The following is a 26,610-nucleotide window of genomic DNA, read 5'->3' as shown; positions in this document are numbered from 1 at the left end:
CTCAAAATTTATGTTTGTTTAACATGTGTATAGATTGATTTTGAATAAGTGTCACTTTAAAAAAAACAGAAAGAAAAAATGAACGTACCTTGCACGCCCGATATCAATCCTAACAACTCGGCCATCTCCGGCAAGCTTCGAGATAGACCTCGTAAATAGTAGTAAGGATATACGAAAGTGCGATGCGGCTGCCGGCGATTAACACCGTTTTTTAATTCGCGTAATGAAGGCCCATTGTAACAACAAGGAAATGGATGTTGTTAAATTAAATGTGCTTGTTTAAAAGAAAATATTTATTGTAACCTCAAAGAATGTTCGTTTTATGAATATTTAGATGTTTCCTTATAGTTGAAGCACTCTATTTCCTCTAGAAAAATCGTGAGCACACAGAAAATGTACTTGACAGTCATTGAAATGATCATACGGTTTATGGCATGCATGAATCATTACATCGGATTAAATGCATGCATGGACTAAATGTCAACATTTTCTCAACAGTTATAGGAATACCCCATGAAATGTAAGTTTTAAGTCATACTTTGCCGTGTTATTTTTCACACCATGCCTTGCCATTAAAACAACATTACTATTTTGTAAAATCATTGATTGCCTTGCGCAGAGTTTTTTGGGTTGTGGTAGGATGGATGTGAGCTTGGCACCCAGTCAGCTTTACCAGCTGAAATCTATGCATGCCTTTACTTCAGCATTGTTGGGTTTGGGCTGCAGATTTTTTTGAGTAAACAGTTCTGTGGGGTTGGGGTGGGGCGGTGACTATCCACGCAGTAAGCTCAATTGTTAGAGTACCAGTACAACGTTCATGTGGATATGCACCAGACAATTGTAACCACGGCCCCCCAGGTCTGGGGAATAGTGGGGACTTTGACTGTTAGTACAGCCTACCCCGGCTAAAATCCCCACCCTGCGCGGACGATCCAATGGCAAAATCCCTGCCAAATGCCCCCACACAACCAGGGACTCTAGGTAAGGTCCATTATCCTCTATATTTTAAGCGAAGATAAAACCACCGCATTCACCCAGCACTGCAGGGCCACCTGATAGGTAAAAACACGGCCCATTTCCCCGGGTTAACCCCAGTATTCCCCCGGACCTGGGGGGGGGGGGGGTTACAATTGACTGGTGCACTAAGTTGACAGAACTTGTCTTGAAATTGTATTTGTTCAAGGCAGATCATGCTTCACTTTACCTCCTAGGCAGTGGATAAAACTCACTCATTAGAAGTTTCCTTACACATTATATTTGTCTTAATCTATAATTATTAGTCTCAATATCTTTGAGTAAATTGTCATTTTTTATTAAAAACAACAACACCAAAAGAGTAACTGATAAGATACTCAACTGATTTTATTTTTAAAATAAAAGCCTTAAACAAATATTTAGCCAGGTTACTAAGCTTTTCAGCAATGTATACCAGACTTTTTTCAATAATACTTAATCTATTTTGAATAATTAGCCTTAAGATCACTCTTCACCAAATGACTCTTTTATGTCCAACTCCATAACATGCAAACAAGAATAATTACAGTTTGGATCAACATGTCTCTTAATTTTTTAATATTAGTCAAGTAATATCAGAGCCATCTGTATGCAATCCAATGTTAAAATAATGATAAATTAGGTTTTGCTCCCATTTTACTTTCATTTAGCCCTTTATAGTGCATTGAGTCTTTTGGGAGACTTCACAATATTTCTGGCGTTTAATCCCCATATATGGCTTTAAGTTGCCATACAAATTTAAGTCTTCATTACAAAAAATACTGTATGTCTCCACTTAACCCATAAACACACAATGAGAGGACTATTTACAGCATTACCATATGTCAGAATTATAGATCTTTCTTTGCATTTTATTTGTCTAAATGTATTACCGGTCTCTTTAGCAATATCCTTGTGCCTCTTTGAGTACTTGGCTTGGCAGTTTGGTTTTTAATACATTGTTTTGAATTTTTATTTGTACACAACAATGATGGTGATGATGATGACACTATGCTATGCCAAAACCTCAACACATTTTCTTCAAACAAAAAAGGACAGTCATTCAGAATAACTTTTTTACATCATTTGAGAAAATAAACTCATACAATCAACGAAATAAACCTGCATCTGTAAAATCACAAGTCATGTTATGTGTTCGTTAAATTTAACTTAATAAAGAAAATAAATATTGGTTGCAGTAAGCAATGCGCATCACTTCTAATAAACATTCCAACAGACTGAAAAATAAATCAACACAAATGGAAAAACTGTTTGCAAGTCAGCTAGTATCTTATTGTATGTCTTATCAGATTGCTATGCAAGCTGGAAGCTTACAAAATCACTCTTAAGTCTGTTGCCTAAGTAGAAACAAGTATGGACATCCTTTTCCTGAGGTCAAGAGAAAGTATCTTGGAGGTCTTGAACTCACAACCTTGAATTTGAGGCTTATCCTCTAGACCACTTTCACATTTTAAAGAGCCCAGTTGTCAATATGGCATTTGCAAGGATGTGCCCTATTAACTGATTTTCTGAAGTCTTAAAAATTGAACTGAACAAAAAAATTCTCCTTTATTTGGTCTGCCGATGCCATCTGTTTCTGTTTTTGTAGTTATCTTCCCTCCATAATATAGGAAAACTACTTTAAGCGTAGATAAATCCTTTACCATATTACCCTTTTAAAATATATGTTCGGATTTATTTAATAATCACAGACCAACAGATGACTTTTATCTTCAACTTCACATCAGTATGTAAGTCATCAAATATTTGAGATGACAAGATGTTCCACTGAACGCTTTGTTTCCATCTTGCACTCATTTTTCCAAGGTAGGCGTTGCAGTTGTGTTAGATGATTTCCATGCATTGCAGGTCAATCCTCATACAATGGCATTTTTGATTACATTCGGATTCCAGTGCCTGAAATAGAAAACAGAAAATACAACAATAATAGGAATTATATTTTAAGATCAATTATTTTAAAAGCCTGTACAACAACAGAAAAGTATTCACAAAATATTAAGTGCAACACCAATTTAAAGCTGCATCCTCACAGTTTTATTGTTCTGACACCTTTTTTTATTTTTATCTTTAAACAAGCCAATTGGCAATTATTGTGCAAATGTATGGAAACCAGTGATATTAGACTGCTGACATAATATCAGATCACAGTCTTTCATATACAAGTTTGAAAAATGGTAAAAATTCCTCCAACTAGTCATATAAGGTCACACATAATAAAACAGATTTCATTTGTTTGGAAAATATTTTTTGCTATTGCTTTAAGCCATATAATTAATTATATGTGTACATTTAATTTAAATACTCCTTTGTGCTTTTGAAAAATGACCAAGAAGAACTGCCAATCTGTGAGAGAGCAGCTTTTAGCTCTGGACTACTGGTAAATTAAAAAAATATGAAATGAAATTGTTATCATGTTTAAATTCATCTACAATGTTAATATTTTAATACTGTCAATCCTTGTTGGTTAATTGTACAAACATGCAGGTACTTTTGGGCTTTAACCAATAGGATACTTGACTGTTAAATTATTGTCCGAATTTCGAAAATAGAATAGTACAACCAATACCTCATCTGCCTTTTTTCATTAGAAGAAGCCGGGAATCAGAGTCAGCTGCAACCCTGGTACCATACTCTTCTCTGAAAATGACAATAAAATTAAAATTTAAATGTCTGCATTTCATTAACACAGTAAAAATGTCATCATTTTTCAATGTTTCTGCATCACCACCACTGGTGGATATCATAGCATTTAGTCTTGAAAGAAATGTGTGCTGGTTTATGCGTTCAAACTCATTTTGTTAAACCAATAGAATGAAGATCTAATTTATTTAGAGAGCTATATTAGTGAACAGGGCCGAGGCCGAGGCATTCATTTGTGCCATTACATTAAGTTGTTCGATACCAACACTCACGGACATATAAACCATACACCATACAAAGAATGTAAATTTTAATTATAAAAAAATAAAGTTAATGATATGAAATGTATGAGATAAATAAATTGTTATTAAAAAAGTCAAATAGAGTATTTGTTTTCTTAATTTTTGCCACTGATCACTCGAGCTTCAAAATTGTTATTTACTATACAGTCAAGAGTTTTTGCCCTCAAAACTTATCATTTTGATAAAGGTTACCCAGGGTCAGTGTACATTAACACCTCTGTGATAATGATCTAAAGCAAGCCACAGAGTTATAAATATTGACTGCCCAGCTAGTATCAAATTTCTAACACATGTTTCTGAGAACCGAGCTGTACATCGTATTTTCACTTGTTTTTGTCGTTCAGAACATTTCCGAACCGATTTAGTATACTTTAAATATAGAAGAATTAATTGTATTGTATTTCTTTATAATAAGACTCTTAGAATACAACATTGAACAATTCATGGAATGATCATTTCAAGGCCAGAGCATGCAAAATATCCCATGTTTTCAATATTCATTTTTTTCTTTTTAAATGTATTTTTTTTTTTTTACTTTCTTTGAGACTCATGTGCTATCAACATGGATTGCTAAAATTTTAAATACATTAAATTATCATGAAAAGCCCGCACACCCCTATTTCAGCTGATACTTTGGTTGTTAACACATTCTTGGTTTTTATTTTTTTAAGAATGAAAAAAAAAAACAATCGTAAATACGTGCAGTTTAAATGTTTTCTGACAAGATAACATCTTTTATTTCTCTTGAATTACTGCAACATCATATCGGTGTAATAAATATTGATATTAATATCTGACGTGAATAAAATGAGCTTCATCATTATGTCTCATGTTCCAATCAACACAAGCTGATGGCATTTTATTAACAAGTCAATGTTATCAATTACCATATAAACGCGTTCAAAAACATACCACAGGTGCAAATTTGCATACGTGGCATAAAAACGCAACATATCGTAACGAATAGATGATATCAATGGTTCATGATAAAATACTACGCATTTCAAAATGAAGGTCAAAATCATCATTTGAATGTGAAAATGCAAATATGATCAATGTCGACAGCGCTGTTTTGATAAAATCTTCGTTTTATTTGAAGTCATAACATAAATACAATTACAAAGCAGCTAATAAATATATTTTATCTCTTTTCCCATATTAAAAATCAACCATGCATCCAGTGCAAAACAAGTTACATATGTTATTATTCTAGCACCAAACAGCCCAATAAACATCTTTCCCAAGGTCGAAACAGTATTTAGAAAGCAAAAACGTATTTCTATAAGTCCACTAAATTCCTCAAACCCCATTAGGACGCAATTTCAAATTGTGTCTTGTAGACAAAATAGGTCTCCAGCAGCCCTCTGCATCCTTATTGTGGTTACAGACATGCCGACTCATGACCAAACAAGCCCCGGACGGGCTCTTAAAAGTCAAGCCAGGGCTCATTTATCCTTATTATGGCTACCATCAACCCATCACAGTCACCACAGACAGATGTTCTCAAGTCCACTTCGTGTCCAATGATCATTTTGTGCTAAACAAACAATAAAGGGGCTCTATGAGGCTCTATATATGAAGTGCCCAATTGACAATAATTTTGTAATACCAGTACGTGATACTAAACGTTGTAAAAAGATATAGCATTGCTGATTGGCCCAAATCCCACATGACAACGGTAATTTTAAAAACGGTATACCGGCGAAAATACATCGAGCCTCGGAAAATTCGAGCCAAGCGGAAAAACTTACGCTCAGTGTAAAGAGATCGGTCCTTAACATTCAATTCGAGCCAACGAGGAATTCGAGCCAAGCGAGTTCGAGCCAAGGGGTTCACCTGTATTTATACGCAAAAGTTCGTCACAATTAGTTTTTACAAGTCAACTTTAAATCAACGCTCTTCATATAAGAACATTCACCTTGTGTTATTTTTTAAATGGTTGGCTGTTGTTATGAATAAGAAAGGCAACATTATTGCAGACTTCATAGGTACGATCTGGATCAGTCAACTATAATCTTCTGGTAACGGTTTTTTAACAAAAGAAAGCAAATGTGTAAATAAATAATTACATGGAAATAATATGCGTTATTGTTGATGCAATTACAATGCATGGACATCAAAGTGATTTACAAAAGTATTGCTTAAAGGCCTGGTTTAAACCTTCTAAAAAAAAATTGTACACAATGTCTGTGTATTGATCTTATCTAAATGCCTAATTTTCTTATCAGATATCTGATCTGAATATCATGTTGTGCAGTCTTGGATGTTTTATTATAGAAATGGACCCTAAATGACCCTGAGCCAATACACAAATAAACAGGAAATTAGCCCCTACTGTGCCATCATTACAATTTGCATGAGATTCACAGCAGGGGATTGTCATGCCAAACATTCCTTGAACTATGCCTTTAAAAGTAACACTGGTAACTGCGTTTCATTAACCATCAGAGGGAATTCTTTACTTTCAATCTTTGAACGGTAAGATGCGTTACCTTTTTTATAAAAAGGTACACTTACTTTAAATGTATCCCATATGTCAAGTTTACAATAAACCATTGATCGCAATTTAAAAAAACGCATACAAAGTGTGTCGGTTGGTTATGTATACACTATAACCTCTAAATCAAAGAATTGAAACGAGACGTACCACTACGTCAACACTATGAGCTTGCTGGTTTACTTGACACACATTTTTCTTTGGACTAAAAACTAGTTAAGATGGCGGTAAAACCCCAATAAATCAAGTCAATTCAGTGCTCTGTAAATCTAAATTATGTTGCAATGAAATTAATCTAGTGCCAAACATACCACAGTAAGGCTCTTCTACATCCAACTCCAAATAATCACAAATGCAGCTACATTTAAGTCCATCATGTGTCAAGCAAACACCTAAGCAGCATAACAATCGGTATTCTTAACCACATAAGGCTTCTACACTTATAGGGTCTGACGATTCCTATTGTGGATACAGTCAAGCATTTTCATAGATAAACACACTTCAGAGGGTCTAAACGTAAGCCAGTCCATTTCTCCATTATTTTCACTTTGCCTACAATAAAGCACATTCAGAGCCAAACAAACGCATGACCTTGAAGTTAGGGGCACGGATCTTGAGCGCGACACAACTTCGTGCTATGGTGTTCAGTTCTGCAAAAAATAGGACATGAATGAAAAACATAGAATCGAGAAATACGGGACGGAGGGACCTACTGTCGTACGGACAGACGTGATAACGCGAGCAGTTCCTAAATAATTCCCACCTGACTGTGAAGCGGGAATATAATGAATACACTGTTTTCTGTGACCATATTATGATAACGTCAACAAATCAGGTGCATTGGTTTGTAAAAAAGTGCAAAAAAATGCAGCAAAGTTATGCATATTCCACCCTTAATCAAACACAAAAACCGAAAACAAAACATTGTGAGTTCATGATCATCTTTTAACTTTTAATCATCCATTTTGTGTAGGCGAATGAGGTGTTCAAATGCCCTAGAAGGGTTTGTGTATATATTTTTTGTATGCAAGCATGTACCTCTTTTTAAAGCACTTTTTTAGGCTTTGAGTTGAAAATTATACTCGAAAGTACTTTATTTCAATGAAAATCAGTCTCTGAAATAATGTTTGATTTACAAAAAAAGTTCATGCACAAGTATGTAATATTTTGCGTATATTAACAGTAAAACACATTTATACACTCGGATATCAATGGGATCACTCCCATAAACTGAAAAAACTACTTGAAGGTCTGGTGTTGAGCTAATTGTAACTGTATTGCATAATAATTCTATAGATAAGATACTACAGGGGAGGACATTCATATGTACAATCCATAATTAATCCAGTGCTGGTTTCTCCCTTCTGCCTGCACTTTTCTAGAAGTGAAACAAAATAAATATACCAAATAACATTGGTAAGCTGGGTCATTTTCCTCTGTACATGTATGTTTTTGTGTGTAAGTTAAAACAATGTCTAGCCTTGCGCGTGTAAGTCATATACTTCTGAATATTCAATTCAATTCAAATATTTATTGCATGAAGGCCTCCAGCCCATATACACATATGCATACAATCAATTATAAACAACGAGGGTGTTGACACATAAGGCAAATATGAGATGTATCAGACAAATTGACCAAATTTACATTGGAGTAGTACCACGATATACATCAAATACTTGTTAGTTGCTATTCACAAAGGTTTGTCTTACTTTATCAGCATAAAACAAGTACATAGACAATTTCTTAATAATTGTTTCATTTTCAGATGCAATTAGCAAAAAGAACTTATGAAGACTAGGACTAGTATAATATTTCGGAGGTATATAAACTTCTCGTATGTCCTTATACAATGGGCATTTGATTACAAAATGGTATTCATCCTCTACAAGGTTTTTACAAAATAAACAAAATCTTAAATCTCTAGCTATTCCAGAATGTCTGCCTGTTTCAATAGCCAGGTGGTGCGAAGAGCATCTAAAATTAGCCATACATCTTCGAAACTTGTTCACAGTAATACAGTTCACATATTTATTTACACTTATACACGATTTTACATGCACATACAATTTATTAAGTTTCATGTTTTCTGCACACTTATGATTCCATGTTTGAAGATGCTGATCCCTTATTCTAGTAACATACTCATTAAGAAAAACAAATTCGTTTTCAACATACTGGTCTTCCCAACTATAACCAAAACCATTTTTATACAAATTCATACGTAAAATAGTAACCCAGTTTTCATAACCTAAACTATCATACAATTTCAACATATAATATGATATTATAACACAACTTAACATATCTATCATTAGGAAGTTTTAAAATTTTAAACCAATATTTTAGACATCGTTTAGAAGCATGAACATGTAGAGGAAAGCGCCCTAGATCACCCAAAACCGCATCATTGCATGCTTTAAATGATACATTCAAAAACCTTTTACAAGCATAAACAAGCACATTTTCAATAACATTCATTGGAGTCAAGCCCCAAAGTTCAGCACCGTATAGCATAATCGGTGATATTTTTGTATCAAACATTTTAAAAAACACACTAGAGTTTACAAAAGATAAAGAATCAATGCCTTTAAGCAGGCAATGTAAAGCTTTCTTAGCTTTTAGAGCAGAGCTCTCAGACATTTTAAACAATGACAATGTACTACTGAAATATATCCCCACATATGTAAACCCTGGTACTACCTCTATGGCTTCATTATTATAGTTCCACTTCTCATTTCGAGATAACTGCCCACCTCTTTTAAATACCAAATTTTTTGTCTTATTAATATTTACTTGCATTTTATTATCAGAACAAAATAAATAAAGGGAATTCAACTGCCTTTGCAGACCGATAACTGTATCCGACAATAGCGTAACATCATCTGCAAACATAATAAGGAACACTTCTATATCTGACTGAGACAGCTGAACACCATGTGTACCACATCTTCCTATATAATCATTCAACTCATTTATAAACAGTGAAAACAAAATCGGGCTTAAATTACAACCTTGCCTTAAACCAATTGGGCAACTAAATGGCACAGTAACGCCTTCCTTACATCTGATACACATTTTAACATCAGTATAAATTGCTTGAATAGCGTCTAATAACCTTCCTTTAATGTTTTGTCTAAATAAACACGAATATAGCTTACATCTATCAACATTATCAAATGCTTTCTTAAAATCCACAAAAGCGACATATAATTTTTTACCCTTTTTACATAAGTATTTGCTAACAACAGAATATAAGACAAAAGCATTATCAACTGTGCTGTAACCACATCTAAAACCTGCTTGGGACTCTTTTATAGTGTTATTAACTTGTGTAAAAAATGTTAGTCTTCTATTCAGAATACTTATATATATTTTGCTGAACACTTCTACAAGGGCTTTGTCTCTATAATTATCGGGGTTATCATAATTTCCCTTATTATGTACTGGTACAATGATAGACAGTGTCCAGCTTCTTGGAAATTGCCCAGACATAAATATACGATTAAAAATATGAATCATATATGGTAACAAATAATATAAACCATCACCCGCTTGTAGCTCACCAGCAGAAGCCTTAAACTTTAAATCATTAACTGCCTCCATTATTTCATAGGCTTCAATTTTGGAATTTAATATGTTATTATCTATGCTGTCAACATCATTGTTAGAATTGTTGACAATACGATTATCATTACCTGCTTCAGTCTCAGGTTGAAATAAATTTTTAAAATGGTTTAGCCATTCCTCACCACTTATATCCGGATCAGCCATTTGTCGTCCTGTTAAAAGTTTAATTTTACCCCAAAATAACTTAATTAGTCATTGACATTTCAAGCCCCAAAGCTGTGCGTTTTTGGCACTGCAAGTTTTTATATCTACAAACAGATTTATATTTAGATCTCGCTAACCTATACTCAAATAATCTAGTCATGGATTTCGTCGATCTGTGTATCTTAGACTTCGTACCGCAGCACGTTTCAAGTCTTTACATTCCTTATCAAACCAGTTCAAACATAATTTAGGCTTCTTAGGTTTCTAATTTGTTTAACAAATTGATCAGACATTATTAGTATGCACTTTTGAAACTCCTCAACTAATTTACTAATGTTTGCAGAATTTAATTCCATCATATCATCAATCGCTTTAAAATCACCACTGAGTATACTTTGTCTTAACACCTCTTGGTACTGCTCACAGTTATTCTCATCTAAATATATTTTGCTAATAAACTCACATTTGTCTTCAACAACACAATCTGCATTTAGATTGTTACCAAGGCACAAAATTACCGGCACATAATCACTTTCCGGGTTATCATATATTTGAAAATTATTACATATATTAAACATACTATGACTGCATATAAAATAATCTACAACGCTCGATCCTATATTACCGTGGTATTTAAAATCTCCTATACCTTTATCATCCCCAATCCGACCATTAATAATACATAATGAGTATGATATACATAACTGTAAAAGCAATTTTCCATAAGTATTAACAGTAGTGTCTTTAGAATAACGATCTACAGTTATATCATTCAAAAATATAGATTTCCAAATTAGCGAATAACGGAACATTAAAATTTATATCAACAAAATCTTTAGATAAACCAGTTCGAGCATTTAAATCTCCACACAGCATCAGGTCATATCTCTGTAACTTACATTCGCTATTACACAACAACGATTCAAACTCGACTAATCCATTACATGCTTTATCATCATAAAAAGGAGACGAAGGGGGAGGATTATAAAGTGACACACAAAGTACATCTTTATCTAGTCCAAAAACAACTTTTTTTTAAAACTAGTATAATTCCGAAAATGAAATCCTCACAAATACGTTTAACATGTTTTACAAGGTGCTCTTTTATATATATCACTACTCCCCCATATTTCTACCAGCTTTAGAAGACTGTTTGGCAGGACAAAAATAACAAAAATATCCAGGTAAAATATGTTGAATATCATTTAGATCTAAACACCAAGTTTCTTGAAGACATACAATATCAAATGAAATCAAGTATTCTATAAATTCTGCATTACTTAGTTTACTATATATTCCACAAATATTCCAAGAAATACATTTTATGCCAAAGTTCTTAAAATATGAGCCTTGACCATCCCCCTAGTCTTCAGCGTGTACACTGTCTGGTGCAGCTTCAGTCTCCATTTCACCAGCGTCACTCTGCGTCTGCTGCTCTGGATTAGCTTGCTGGTCGCGACTCCTGTGTGCCCGCCTAACGATTCGAGTGTTCACAACGTCAGAGTCTTGTATTTTGTTGGCCCGTATCTGAAGTTTACCCTTATAATATTACCCCGTTTGCCCCTTCTGTTTTAATTTATAAAGCGACTCCTTTTCACGCGTCGTAAGGTCATTTGCAAATTTTATAACGTTACTTCGGAGATTCTCTCTACCCACAAAAACATTAAATTTGCTTTCAGCGTGTTTGAATTTGACAATTACAGTTCTGTTATAATCTCCAGGTTTCCCTACCCTGTATGTATCCAGTATTGAGTCTGTAGGCCATTCAATATCAGGGCAGGCTATTTTCATCACAGAGTTCAGAACTTTTACTTTCAAACTAATTCTATTTTCATCTGCGGACTCTGAATATTCTAATGATTCTTATTTCCATATAGTGCTGTTATGGAAAATTGGTTTAAATATGTACATTTGTAAATTTGTTATACTCTCCTTTTTAAGCTGTAATCTGAACTGAAATAGTATTTTCTATACTACAATTGTGTTCACATTCACTTAAAATTGTAGTTGATAGGCATAATAGAATAACACACTAGTATAAAAGTTCAGTTAAATTTGAATATAACCTTTTGCTATCATGCCCGTTTTATTCTACAGCTCATGGAACACACCGAATTAGTATGATGGGTGGGGTGGGTTGTGAGTGGGTTTTAAGGGGTTGGTGAGTGAGTGGATGGGCCGGTGTGTCGGAAAGTTGGATGAGTGGACGGGCAGGCGTGAGAGTGAGCGAGCGAGTGCCATGTTATCAGTCATATGTTGTTGGTTTTTATCTTATTATCACATACAGGGAATTATCGTTCAACCCGTTCAGCACTATCAGTGCTTTGATTATACATACAATTCATTCATAGCAACTTCAATGCGAACATATATAACATAATACTGAAATTGGTCAGTACAAGAAACATCTGGGAATACACAAAGTAAATAGCCCAGCAGGGTGACATGCTTAATTGACTGGTTCAATTTCATAGACTGATAAGCCTTTTTTCTCAAAATGAGGAGTTCGTTAGGCAATTTCTCTGGACTGTATATTAGAATCTGTCAAATGAAAGAAGACTTGACCCCACCCACTAAGAATTAATGACATTTCCAATTAGTTTCTCATTAGGGCTTTTAAAAAAATATTTTTATATTTTATTAAAATACAGTAAGTATAAAAATAACACTTACACACAAATAAGTGGTAAAAGGTCGCTCCTCATTCTGTCTTTGGGCTAACATATATCTTGGTTGTTTGAACATCTTCTTGGTCGGCCATGATGGACTATTTTCTTACGACCCGTATTATATCCGAGGCCATATCTTGTTACTAGCAGAGGAGTTCCGATTGGCCCGATATGTCTGCTAAAACAGTAAGCCATAAACATTAATAATAAAAATGTTTTTGTGATTTCATCCTTAGTTTTATATGTTCTAACCTGAATTAAAGTACAAAAATAAGGCATGGACATAAATTTCATTCAAACGCATGCACCGTGGCCGATGGTGATTTTGGTGGGGTACATGGACTTCCGCGTGACGGTGAATTGATTAAACTTTCCTCGGAGTTCAAACTTCCTATTAACATGAAAAGAAGTCAGGATAATGACATGTTATTTTTAAGATGACATTCCAATAATACCCTAAACACACTTCACAGCTATATATACACGGCTGTTGTATCAGATTTCTAAGATGGAAACAGTTCTGATGAAATGGATGCAGCTTATAATACATGCATTTATTGATCGATATTATATTTATATATCGTATAAACAGGTTAACTAAAAATAATGTTTTGCATCAATATATACGTTAAATATGTTAAATAATACGTCCAACGATTAAAAAGCCCATATCTTGCATGATTAAACACATAAAAATGCCTTAATTCCTCGAAACATCTTATAACATGGTTAAGATATAAACTCTCTATTTTGGTTCGGTTTGTGTATTTTTAACACTCTTAGGAGTTTTTGGACTTTAAAAGGAACTTTTCTTCATGATAATCACCATTAACTTATGTTTATTTAGTAAAAGCAAGATTAAAGCGACCCTCTAATGGTTTTGTATGGTGCAGTTGTAGTTTTTTGTATGACGAGATAAAGTGTGGCAAATCATTAGAAGTGTTAAAAGTAAGTTACCAAAATCAGGACCCCTTCAGCAAATGGTAATTTTTGCTCAAATAATGACTTTGAAGACCACAATTTTCATTAGCGTTAATAACGGCTATGAGCGATTCGTTGCTGCATGATAGGTTAATTGGCATTATCACGTGATGTTATCAATGTATTGCTAAAATGTTAATATATCCATGATGTTTGTATACGTTCTGGTGGCCTAGTGGATAAGGCATCTGTTATATTTTCTTTTGTCTTGACTTTACCGGCGTGGGTCCGCACCCCACTAAAGGCAAACTACATTTTTGTACTCTAATGGTATTTTTCTATGCAATTTCGATAATATATGATAATAAAATAATGTTTTCAGATGCATAACCGATAAAACTAATTTTGGTCGGGAAAACTATTTTTGGTCTAAAAACATAAGTGAAGCTTTATGAAACAAAGTACTGTAGCTTGTTACGCCTCAGAACTTCAGAAAATTAGGGCCTGGAACTGTCATGTGTACACATATTACAGCTTCGGGTTACTTCGGCTATTAAAAAATGCCTTTTTGGACATATTAGAACATTTAACTCCAATATAACCAAACAATCAAATGTACTCGGTTTCCTACATTTTTTAAGAAAATTAATTGCAGAATATATACTTATAGAAATACACAATGGTTATTTACACTTCAAGTTAAGAACATTTCATTATATTATTTTTCTTTACGCAGTCGTGTTGTTTGTTTGCTATTCATAGTTTATATAACTGGTTTAAATGCATTTTCAAATAAATTGGCTCGTTACTAGACAAAAAATAAAAACAAGCTGTCAAAACGTTCGATCTGTGAGAGTGCAGCTTAAAGATCACCGATAACAAAGACATCTACGACTTGATTATATCTTGATTATATCTTTAAAGAAATCAAATTCAAATAATGACGAGTTTCTGATTTACCTTTTCATTTGAATCCTCCAGAGAAGTATAGCAATGAATAAATTATAGGTCATTGTCTGTACCAGTAAACTATTGATTTAACTTAAAGGGCAGTCCCGGGAGTCCGCCGCTGGTTCGTCCTGGCGCGGGCGTCTCTGATTGAACTGCTGGCTTCCGCCTTGGCGTTGCGGCATTTCCGGCGTGGGTATTGGAATGATTATTAATATAAAGTCTGTCGTGGGTTAGGGATTAACGCTTCGTTCATGTCGAGCGTGCAGCATATATGGGAAAGGTTTCCGGCTGATCACTTACACGTTTGTCAATGCTATTTGCCGATATATAAACCATCAACTACTTCCTAAAAATGCATTTATGGAAAATTCTTATTACTGATAACAAGATTGCTACCATGTATTTAATAGCTGAATACGAAATAAATATTAAACGATTGATGAATGCTAAAAGATTTACTGCGATCTACTATCGTCTCATAGGGTTGAAATAGCGTGTTTTCTGCACCTTTATTTCAATTTGAACTCTATATCCTTCATAAAAAAACAATAATTTTGACATGTATTTATTTTTTTGGTATATTTAAACAATTATTTTCATTTTTGAAAAGCTTAATTGGGAGTAAGAGTGCACCTCTAACGGCCAGCTTATCCTGTTAAAAGTTAAATAACACAACTATGGAGCATTTGAACCAGCTTCGTAGCTTCCGACTTCGTGAGTCCGATATATATATATGCGCAAGTTTTCACTTGCACCATGGAAAGCCAAATCTGTGTCGTAAAATGACAGCATTTTGTTAATACAGTTTTCTGTATCATAGGAACTTTCCTCATTAAAGAAAATTAAATTGTCACGCATTGATCTAGCTTTGATATCCACTTATTCATTGGTCAAGGAAAATAAATCAGCTTTAATTTATCAGATTCCTTCGAGATAGATTCAATTTTTGTGATGACACTGTCTTTGAAAGATCAAAATACTTCGTTTGAAGAACATTGCACTCATCACTGTCAAATTGGCATTGGCGACTCCGTTCTATATCAATCATTTTCTAATCAACAATTGAGAATTTTGTTTCAATATCGCTCATCCGCACCTCAACAAAAGAAACATTTTTCACTATTTTACCAACGTCACTTTCAATTTTGTCGATTTCTATTTTAAGTTTAAAGAGTCTAATTTCGATGGCACTTAATTTGTTCATCACATAAGTAACTTAAATTGAGACTCACGACAGTTGGCTGTCGGCGTGGTTGGACTTTCAGCCGAATATGGGACGGCGGGGTTTGCTGGGACATATACTCGAGATGAGGGGTCATGTACTGCCCACCATAGGGGGATGATACTGGACAGATTCCCGGCGGTGGTGTAGCCGTTGCGGACACCTCTGACGCTACAGTTCGAGAAGGCGGTGGTGTCTTGTCCGTCATTATTAGACATTTGTCGGGCTGATCGGCTGTTTTTCACAGTGACGGCTCTTCATTAGAACGCTTTTTACTCTTTGTCATAATGCACCAGTCAATTGTAACCACGGCCCCACCAGGTCCGGGGGTATACCGGGGATAGCCGGGGACATGGGCCGTGTTTTTACCTTTCAGGTGGCCGGGTGAATGCAGTTGTTTTGTCTTCATGCAACATATAGCAGGGAATGGGCCTGATCTAAGCTCCCTGGGGTTCGGGGCCATTTGGCGGGGATTTTACCATCAGTTTGCCCCGCAGGGCGGGAATTTTACCCGGGGTAGGCTTGACCGAAAGTCAAAGTCCCCGCAATCCCCGGACCTGGGGGGCCGTGGTTACAATTGACTGGTGCATAATTGGGACTGTTGATAATATTGACCAAAAGATCAGCAATCATGACAACACAGCTGTTTTGCAACGAAGACCCAACATAAAGCCAACACCGGATCTGAAAATCCGCTCCCATTGTGCTCACAAGTGATTTATACATTACATATAAATAACATGTACGTTCAAATATAAATATGCCGGAGTTCCTCTTTTAGTCCATTTTGTCTTATTTTTACTAACCCAGTACAAAACACGTATCAGTTATCACTACATAATTCTAACATGCATATACCATACATACATGTGGTACACAAAACTGTATATCATAAAGAACTTTCAAACTTATCAGTTCAAGTTTTAAGTTGATAAACACCTACATGTTCTTCCGGAATTTTTTACTATTGATATATTCAAATCAAGGAGCAATAATATTTGCTTTCAGCTAACAACAAACACAAAATCGAAAATCTTAATTAATACTTTTTGCTGATCAAAACATTCGTATACCAATTTTCAGACAGTAACTCGAAAAAAAATTCATAGTCGCGTTCAACCTTAATCCAAATTACAACAATAATATCGTTTATAAAATTATTTTATAAATTAAAATCCGTTCGTTCAGTCACTCAAACGTTCCGAAGCTGAATGACTATTTAGCGCCTAAAACAACTCATACAGAACTTACATCACACCACCTACTGGACATAACATTACAATAATATAGTTTATAACATTATTTTAAATCCGTACAGTCAGTCAAACGCCCCGAAACTAAATGACTATTTAGCGCCCTCAACAACTCATGCAGAACTTACAACACGCCACCTACTGGACATAACATCAAATCAAGGAAAATAATGTTCTTCAAGTTCATAATTTCAAACGTAGAAAGTTATATTGCTTGTCTTGAACAGGGTATCAAGGAAGATTGTATTAACCTCTTAAATTTATTTATAAAAAAAATCACGGAACACTAAATACCAGGTCTATGATTATATTTAACGGGTTCCATTGCGCATGCAGTTACATCTGTTTACAACTATATTGGTATACTTACACATACATACATTCGATATAAGGTTATACAATAGTATACTAATAACTAAATAACCAGGCTGTGTGTGTTACTATCAGAGGGAAGAAATGATGTAGATATGTTTAAAAGGAAAATACTTCTATGATTATCTAGCAGGTTTATGTGTTTAAATGCCGGGTGGGTTTTCAAAATGATTCATTACAATAGCTTAAAATTTGTCTAATTGACGAAGAGTTTGTTCATTGTTTTCATTCAGTTAAGGATACAGATCGCCGTCAATTATATCTTGGGCAGTAACCTAATAATGAGTTCATGCCGACGGCTATTTAATAAAATACTCTATTATTACTGTATTTAAATTTCTTTTGGTGGACTAGCTGACCATAAATTCAACTTTCAGGTTGAGTTGGTATTTAAACACAAACCTGTCAAATATTAAGGGAAGACGGATACTTATCACCCGTACCCTTTGTTGCAGGACTCCGTGCGTTGACCGCGACCTGTTCAGTCAAACGAATCGATAATAGAAACATCGCTGCAGATAAATTGTCAGTATACTTGTAACCAGTTAGAAAACATCGGAATAAAATCTTGGTTTTGCAAAAAAACTTATTTTCAAAATGGATACAAGGATTTGTTTGCTGCTGTTGTTCACGATTTCTCAATGCATCGCTCTGGGTATGTATATATTGATATAACATTCATGTACTTAGATCTCGGATTGTCGCTCTGGGTATGTATATATTGATATAACATTCATGTACTTAGATCTCGGATTGGTGTAAATATAAGTTCACTTGTATTTATAAGTAATGGTCGGATGCTATAATTAATAATAACTTAAATGACATAACGTTCATTTAATAGCTAATGAACACATTCTTTATTGAATATTGCAATACAAACAATATGATAACAAAAAACGTTTTGTGTAGTCATGGATTAATTCTAGTTTGATGAAGGTGTTAACACATGTATGTTATTGGTTAAATTCAAACTAATTCTTGACAATCAAACTCATAATTACAACGATAAAATTTTGTTGGTACGATTTACTAAATATCGATTTAATTTTACCAGAAAAGAAGAATTCACATTCAGGTAAACAATACTACTTTCTATAACACTATACACTACGAAATTTGCTTTCCGTTTAATGGTGACGTCACACTAGGTTTGATTACGTCATAGTTTGTAGCATGTTCATGACGTCATGTTTAAATACATGAAGTGATGAAGAAGGTTATAAGAATGGTGTTCATGAAATAAAGTGAAAATATCACATTTCTTTTAACAACTAAAACGAAAACAACATTACATTGATTTAGATAAATAGTAATTATTAAAACAAAATGTATGAAATAAACGTTTAAAGATGCACTCTCACAGATTAAACGGTTTGGCAACTTTTTTTCTATTTTCTGTCCTGGAACGAGCCATTTTTTGCGAAAATCAATGGAAACCAGCTATAGAGGACCGCTGACAAAAAATAGATCGCCGATTTTTATATCTAAACTGAAGAAACTGTTGTTTTATGCATTTTTTTAAACTTTCAGTAACGGTTTAAGCCATAAAACATTATTTTTTGAGCGGAAATATAAAAATCTCCGATCTGATTTTAAGTTTGCAAATATTCTCGCAAAAATTTGCTCTCTTCAAAACAAAACATAAATAAGTTGTAAAAACGCTATATCTGTGAGAGTGCAGCTATAATTTGCTGGAAAATTACTATTATGCACTTCTTGTTTGTTATTTCATTGTTTACAAACATTCGTTTTCCTCTTTCGATGTAAATAAAAAACGCATTTACAATTTATAATTGAGAAGTAAACAACGTATGACTTGTTCAAAATTACAAACATGCGGTGAGATATTGTTTTATTACACACGTGTTGTTTAGAAAATAGTTGATGGTTATAATAGAACGTATCATGTTATCAAACGTTGTGTAATAGGTTGGCGTTAAGTAAATTCATAATCATTAAGAATGGGCGGATCGAGCGTAGCAAACAAGCCCTTCTTTATCATTAAGATATTGATTAAGATCATCTTATTGACTAAGAATACAACCTCATTTGTTAACACTTTGTCAACACAAAATCTGACGCAGTGAGCGTGTATCGGATGAGTGTAGTTTGCGGACCATTAAACACGCGCGAATTTTGAAATTCTTAACGGCACTATGTACGTGAAGTTAGCGGTCTAGCGGCCTAGCGGCGTGAAGTTAGCAGCCTGGCGGCCTAGCGGCCTAAAATGGTTTCCTATTTAAAACCATGTATACATGCATTTTCTTCTAAAACAATGACATATTAACTGTTTTTATGCACAAATTAAAACTTTGAAACTATTAGCGATAATCAACATTTTTTTTCCAAAAAAGTCGATTGAGCAGTCAGCTATTTCAAAGCATTAAACATGCCTGATCTTCTAAAACAATGACTGTTTTATGTACAAATTGTCACTCTGAAGCGTTTTTTATTTATTTTTTTCCAAAAAAAGTCGATCGAGCACTTCAGCGGCCTAGCGGCGTGAAGTTAGCGGCCTGGCGGTCTAGCGGCCTAACATGGTTTCATATTTCAAAGCATGTATACATGCATTTTCTTCTAAAACAATGATATATTAACTGTTTGAATTCACAAATTAACACTTTGAAGCTATTAGCGATAATCAACATATTTTTTTTCAAAAGCGTCGATTAAGCAGTCAGCTATTTTAAAGCATTAAACATGCCTGTTCTTCTAAAACAATGATATATTTACTGTTTTTATGCACAAATTATCACTCTGAAGCGTTTTTCATTTTATTTCAAAAAAGTCGATCGAGCACTTCAGCGGCCTAGCGCCACAACTAAACATAATGGACATAATGGACACCTTTTCATTGAACTCGCATAGAAATCATTACGGCATATACCACGTGGTGTATACACAATAAGTGTATACACAATAAGTTATATATAAAAAGTTTTTATATTTAAAATAGGTAAATATTATTTTGGCATTCATAGAAAATAAAGATGTTCTGCACGCACGTCTACACTCACATATGTACACGGTGTTCAGAGAATGAAAATGCCCATGTATGCACGTCTACAATCGCATATGTACACGGTGTTCAGAGAATGAAAATGCCCATGTATGCACGTCTACAGTGGCATATGTGTACACGGAGTGCAGAGAAAGTAAATGTCCATGTACGCACGTCTACAGTGGCATATGAACACGGTGTGCAGAGAATGAAAATGCCCATGTACGCACGTCTACAGTGGCATATGTACACGGTGTGCAGAGAATGTGAATGTCCATGTACTCATGTCTACAGAGGCATATGTACACGGTGTTCAGAGAATGAAAATGTACATGTACGCACGTCTAAAGGCGCATATGTACACATTCTGCAGTGAATGTAAATGCCCATGTACGCAGGTCTACAGTGGCATATGTACACGGTGTTCAGGGAATGTAAATGCCCATGTACGCACGTCTACAGTCGCATATGTACACGGTGTGCAGAGAATGAAAATGCCCATGTATGCACGTCAACAGTGGTATATGTGTTCACGGTGTGCAGAGAACGTAAATGTCCATGTACGCACGTCTACAGTGGCATATGTACACGGTGTGCTGAGAGAGTTAATGTCCATGTACGCACGTCTACAGTGGCATATGTACACGGTGTGCAGAGAAAGTAAATGTCCATATACGCACGTCTACAGTGGCATATGTACACGGTGTGCAGATAAAACTAAATGCCCATGTACGCACGGCAACAGTGAAATATGTACACGGTGTGCAGAGAATATAAATGTCCACGTATGCAGTTCTACAGTGGCATATGTACATGGTTTGCAGAGAATGTAAATGTTCATGTACGCACGTCTACAGTCGAATATGTACACAATGTTCATATAATGTAAATGCCCATGTACGCACGTCTACAGTGGCATATGTACACGGTTAGCAGGGAATGTAAATGTCCATGTGCGCACGGCCACAGTGGCATATGTACACGGTGTGCAGAGAATGTGAATTTTTATTTACGCATTTCTACAGTCGCACATGTACACGGTGTGTAGAGAAGGTAAATGTCCATGTAGGCACGTCTACAGTGGCATATGTACACGGTGTGGAGAGTATGCAAATGCCCATGTTCGCACGGCTACAGTGGCATATGTACACGGCGTGCAGGGAATGTAAATGCCCATATACTCAGGTCTAAAGTGGCATATGTTCACGGTGTGCAGAGAATGTAAATGCCCATGTACGCACGTCTACAGTCGCATATGTACACAGTGTGCAGATAATGTAAATATCCATGTAGGCAGGTCTACAGTCACATATGTACACGGTGTGGAGAGAATGCAAATGCCCATGTCCGCACGTCTACAGTGGCATATGTACACGGTGTGCAGGGAATGCAGATGTCCATGTACGCACGTCTAAAGTGGCATATGTACACGGTGTGCAGAAAATGTAAATGTTCATGTACGCACGTCTACAGTGGCATATGTACACGGTGTGCAGAGAATGTAAATTTCCATGTACGCAGGTCTACAGTGGCATATGTACACGGCGTGCAGAGAATATTAATGTCCATGTTCGCACCTCTACAGTGGCATATGTACACGTCGTGCAGGGAATGTAAATGTCCATGTACGCACGTCTACAGTGGCATATGTACACAATGTGCAGAGAATGTAAATTTCTATGTACGCAGGTCTACAGTGGCATTTGTACACGGTGTGCAGAGAGAGAGAGTAAATATCATGTACGCACGGCTACAGTGGCATATGTACACGGTGTGCAGAGAAAACTGAATGCCCATGTACGCACGTCTACAGTGGCATATGTATACGGTGTGCAGAGAAAGTAAATGTCCATGTATGCACGTCTACAGCGTCATACGCACACGGTTTGCAGAGAATGTAAATGTTCATGTACGCATGTCTACAGTCGAACATGTACACGGTATGCAGAGAATGTAAATGTCCATGTACGCACGTCTACAGTCGCATATGTACACGGTGTGCAGGGAATTTAAATGTCCATGAACGCACGTCTACAATCGCATATGTACACGGTGTGGAGAGAACGTAAGTGTCCATGTACGCACATCTTCAGTGGCATATGTACACGGTGTGCAGAGAATGTAAATGTTCGTGTACGCGCGGCTACAGTCGCATATGTATACGGTGTGTAAATATGTGCAGAGAATGTATAGAAAAGATCTTGTCCACTTTTGTTTCAGCATCCTGTCATATTACAGTGCAGTTCTTCAATAACTGCACGGATAGACTCAAAGAAACGGAATAATGTTTGGATATATCGATTGATGTTGACTGACTGAATGACTGACTGACCGACCGACTTACCGACAAACAGACCAACTGAAATCGAACGAACGACATGAATGAAAAACCGACCGACCGACCGATAGGAAGGGCGGGGAAGGATGGGATGGGATTGAATGGATGGTTTTAGGGATTAGAGTGGATTGGACGAGATGGGATGGGATTTTAGGGGATATAAAGGTCTACCATGCACATGTGTCAAATTGTTAAAATGTTAGTATAGTTTTGAATAACATAACAGAATAATTATGCGACAGTTGCTTTATTACAAAATAATATTGGATGGGATTGGAGATGTTATAATGGATGAAATGGGATGGGATAAGAATCGATAAAATGTAGGCGCGAACCGTTTATGATGATTGTGTATTATAATAAAATTCCTGCATCACTTATTTTGACTTAATATTTAATGCTGCACTCTCAAAGATTGGCAGTTTTCATAAAAAAATGTTGTTGTTTTTTTGTATCAGAATCATCTGATTTAGGTATCAATCCCTTCAATTCAGTCAGATAAGGAAACTCACAATAGCACAAATCCAAATTGTATGAAAAACGGTCGAAAAGCTCTTTTAACGCGTAAGTAACGCGTTGAGCCATAAAACAGCTTATTTCGAAAGTAAATATGAAAAACTGCGCTCTGATCTTGTGTCAGCAGCCTTGTAGCTCAGGTTTCCAGACATTTACGCAAACATTGGGTCATTCTACAACCAGAAATAAATTTGTCAAACGGTCAATTTGTGAAAGTGCAGCTTTAAGTGATTTAATTATGCATTGTATTTTTTATTAGTTTGTCGCTTTCTTTAGAAATGGAGGAATAAAAGGTGATAAAATACGTATTGCATGCCCATTTAATTTGGAATGTTGGATATTTGGTACATTTGCCAAAGAAATCGGAAATCATTTTGACCATTTGAATATACCATTCTGAATATTTCAAACGCTTGTATTGCAAAATTAAGAGAGAATGGGTGGGGGGGGGGAGAGCAACCGGGTATTCGAAATGAATACAGCAGCGCTTATAATGTCTCGCAAGATATAGCTAACTTTTATAACGACGCAGTAGAGTGTTCGCCTGCAGAGCGAGAAGTCGTATGTACGATCCGAGCCATATAGCACATAGCAATTTAAGAAGTCTGTTTCATTATGTAATGATGAATTATAATTTTACTATTTCAGAATGTTCCAGCTGTATGCACATGGATTTCGAATACATCAACATGCCGGAATATATCGAAAGTTTGCTGAACGATATGATGTCGTCCTTGGATTCTTTAAGGAACGAGTCATGTGCTAGTAACACAGCCCCGACAGAGACATGCGCAGTTGCTGGTCCTGGTCTCATTGATGCCTGTGCTAGTTTCACATTTACCGTGACATGTATGGGTTTTACAGCCGCTAATCTGCCGGGTATGTTATTAGCACCAGTCAATTAAAACCACGCCCCCCCCCCCTGTCTGTGGTATAACGGGGACTGTGACTTTCGGTCTTTGACTTTTCCCCGCCAAATGCCCCGCATCCCAGGGTCTCTAGGTAAGGCCCATTCCCCGCACAGACAAAACCACCGCATTCACCGGCAATGCGAGGCCACCTGGAAGGTAAAAACAATTTCCGCGACTATCTCCAGTTTAATCCAAGGCCGGGGGAGGGGGGGACGTGGTAACAACTGACTTCTGCATTAGCCTGAATTCTTGAATTAACACCTTTGAAATAAATGTTTATTCTGGGGTCCGTTGTATGAAAGGATCATTCAAACACTGTAAGACTTTCACCACATCAACTTCTTTCATTTATCTAACTGCGTGTTCATCTTTATTATTGGCTGAAGCTGATTTCAAGCAAATAAACAACAAAATCATTAACATAATCACTTACCACTAAGCGATATTTTGGATAAGTGGTAAGTGATCAACTAGTTACGTAAATAGTTAACTACATAACTAACTAGTTATGTAATGATAAACTAGTTACGCAACTAGTTAACCAGTTACACTTATCTATAAATAGCATTGTTTTGCTCAATTGCATTGATACACAGTCACACTTTAGTCATCGTCATACTTCTCGCGCAGATAAGGAAGAAGGATTATGGTACTGTACGGGTATTTCAAATATAACACAATATCTATTTATAGATAAGTGATAACTGCTTAACTAGTTACGTAACTAGTTAACCACATAATTAACTAGTTAGTTAAGTGATTAACTAGTTACGTAACTAGTTAATCACTTACCACTTAGCGATATTTTGGATAAGTGGTAAGTGATTAACTAGTTACGTAAATAGTTAACTACATAACTAACTAGTTATTGAAGTGATTAACTAGTTACGCAACTAGTTAACCAGTTACATCTATAAATAGCATTATTTTGCTCCATTGCATTGATACACAGTCACCCTTTAGTCATCGTCATACTTCCCGAGCCGATGCAGAAGAAGGATTATGGTACATTACGGGTATTCCAAATATTACACAATATCTATTTATTGATAACTGTTTAACATTAACCACTTAACATTAAGCTGGTAAAATAACCACTTAACATTAAGCTGGTAAAATGATACAAGAATGGCAGTTGTAGGCACTAACATGCATTTATTTCCCGTTAAGATCTTTTATTTATTGAAAAAATAACTAGTTATGTACCTAGTTAACCACATAACTAACTAGTTAATTAAGTGGTTAACTAGTTACGTAACTAGTAATATGGTTATCCTCTCACAAGCTTAAAATAGAAGAAGGCCGTTTTAGAAGCATTCCCCGACATGAAAGGAGATGTGATGTTTGTTCACTGAATGCCATTGAAGATGAATATCATTTTGTACTGATATATAATAGATATAAACACTTAAGAGATCATTATATACCTAGTTATTATCGAACACGACCTTGTATGTTAAAATTTATTACTCTTCTTAACTCTAAGAAGAAGTCGTTGTTACACAAACTGGCTATATTTACTATTAAGGCAAATCAGATCAGAGACAATATAATTAATATTACAGCGTAACTCAAACTGGATGTTATTGCTCTCTTCTTGTTGTTTCTTTTTGTTTGAATTCATGCTAATTTATATATCCTGTTGTGCAGGCTATGATGATTGTTTTGATGATCATAAGCTGTATATGCTTGTATCTAATTAAATGTTCTGTTCTGTTCTGTTCTGTTTTCTGGTGGCAGAAGTATGCCACCATAAATTTTGAATACGAGTGTCACTTTAATTAATCAGTCAGATTTCAGATACCGGGATGAAGATAACGGTAGTGACGCGTGAGTGCATCCCTCAGCCGGCAGACACCGAGGACACGTGCCGGAAGATTGATTCACTCTTAGACGCAGAGAATCAAACAGAGTTCCTAAGTTCACTGGAGTCACTGACCGAAGCGTTTGATTCCGTCGAATATAATGGCGACTACTGCACCACATCCACCGGTATTTTCCCTACTAGCAACAGCGTCACAGCCACGACCCCCAAGATAACCACGGAACCAACAAGCGGTTCATCGACGACAGGGTTCATGTCATCAGTCGCAGTTTTGGTGATTGCCTTGTATCTTGTGTAAATTCAGTACAGAAACCAATTCATGTGTAAGGAATTTCGAGCAGTTTGCCAGCATCACATTGTATGATAAGACGTTGTTGGGAGAACTTTAATTGTATTTGTTC

The 26,610-nt window shown here is 35.6% G+C and overlaps 1 protein-coding gene across 1 annotated transcript; it reads left to right on the top strand.

Annotated features, from left to right (window-relative positions):
* The first annotated feature begins 405 nt into the window (after positions 1-405).
* Positions 406-26,610, top strand: LOC128245020 (uncharacterized). The gene is made up of 4 exons (XM_052963218.1): positions 406-520; positions 18,071-18,270; positions 24,122-24,352; positions 26,185-26,610. Exons 2-4 carry the CDS (start codon positions 18,213-18,215, stop codon positions 26,505-26,507), a joined length of 612 nt encoding a protein of 203 aa, XP_052819178.1. The 5' UTR covers positions 406-520; positions 18,071-18,212; the 3' UTR covers positions 26,508-26,610.

The sequence above is a fragment of the Mya arenaria genome, chromosome 8 (assembly GCF_026914265.1).
Source record: "Mya arenaria isolate MELC-2E11 chromosome 8, ASM2691426v1".
Lineage (NCBI taxonomy): Eukaryota > Metazoa > Mollusca > Bivalvia > Myida > Myidae > Mya > Mya arenaria.
This window is presented reverse-complemented; position numbering and strand designations above follow the sequence as displayed.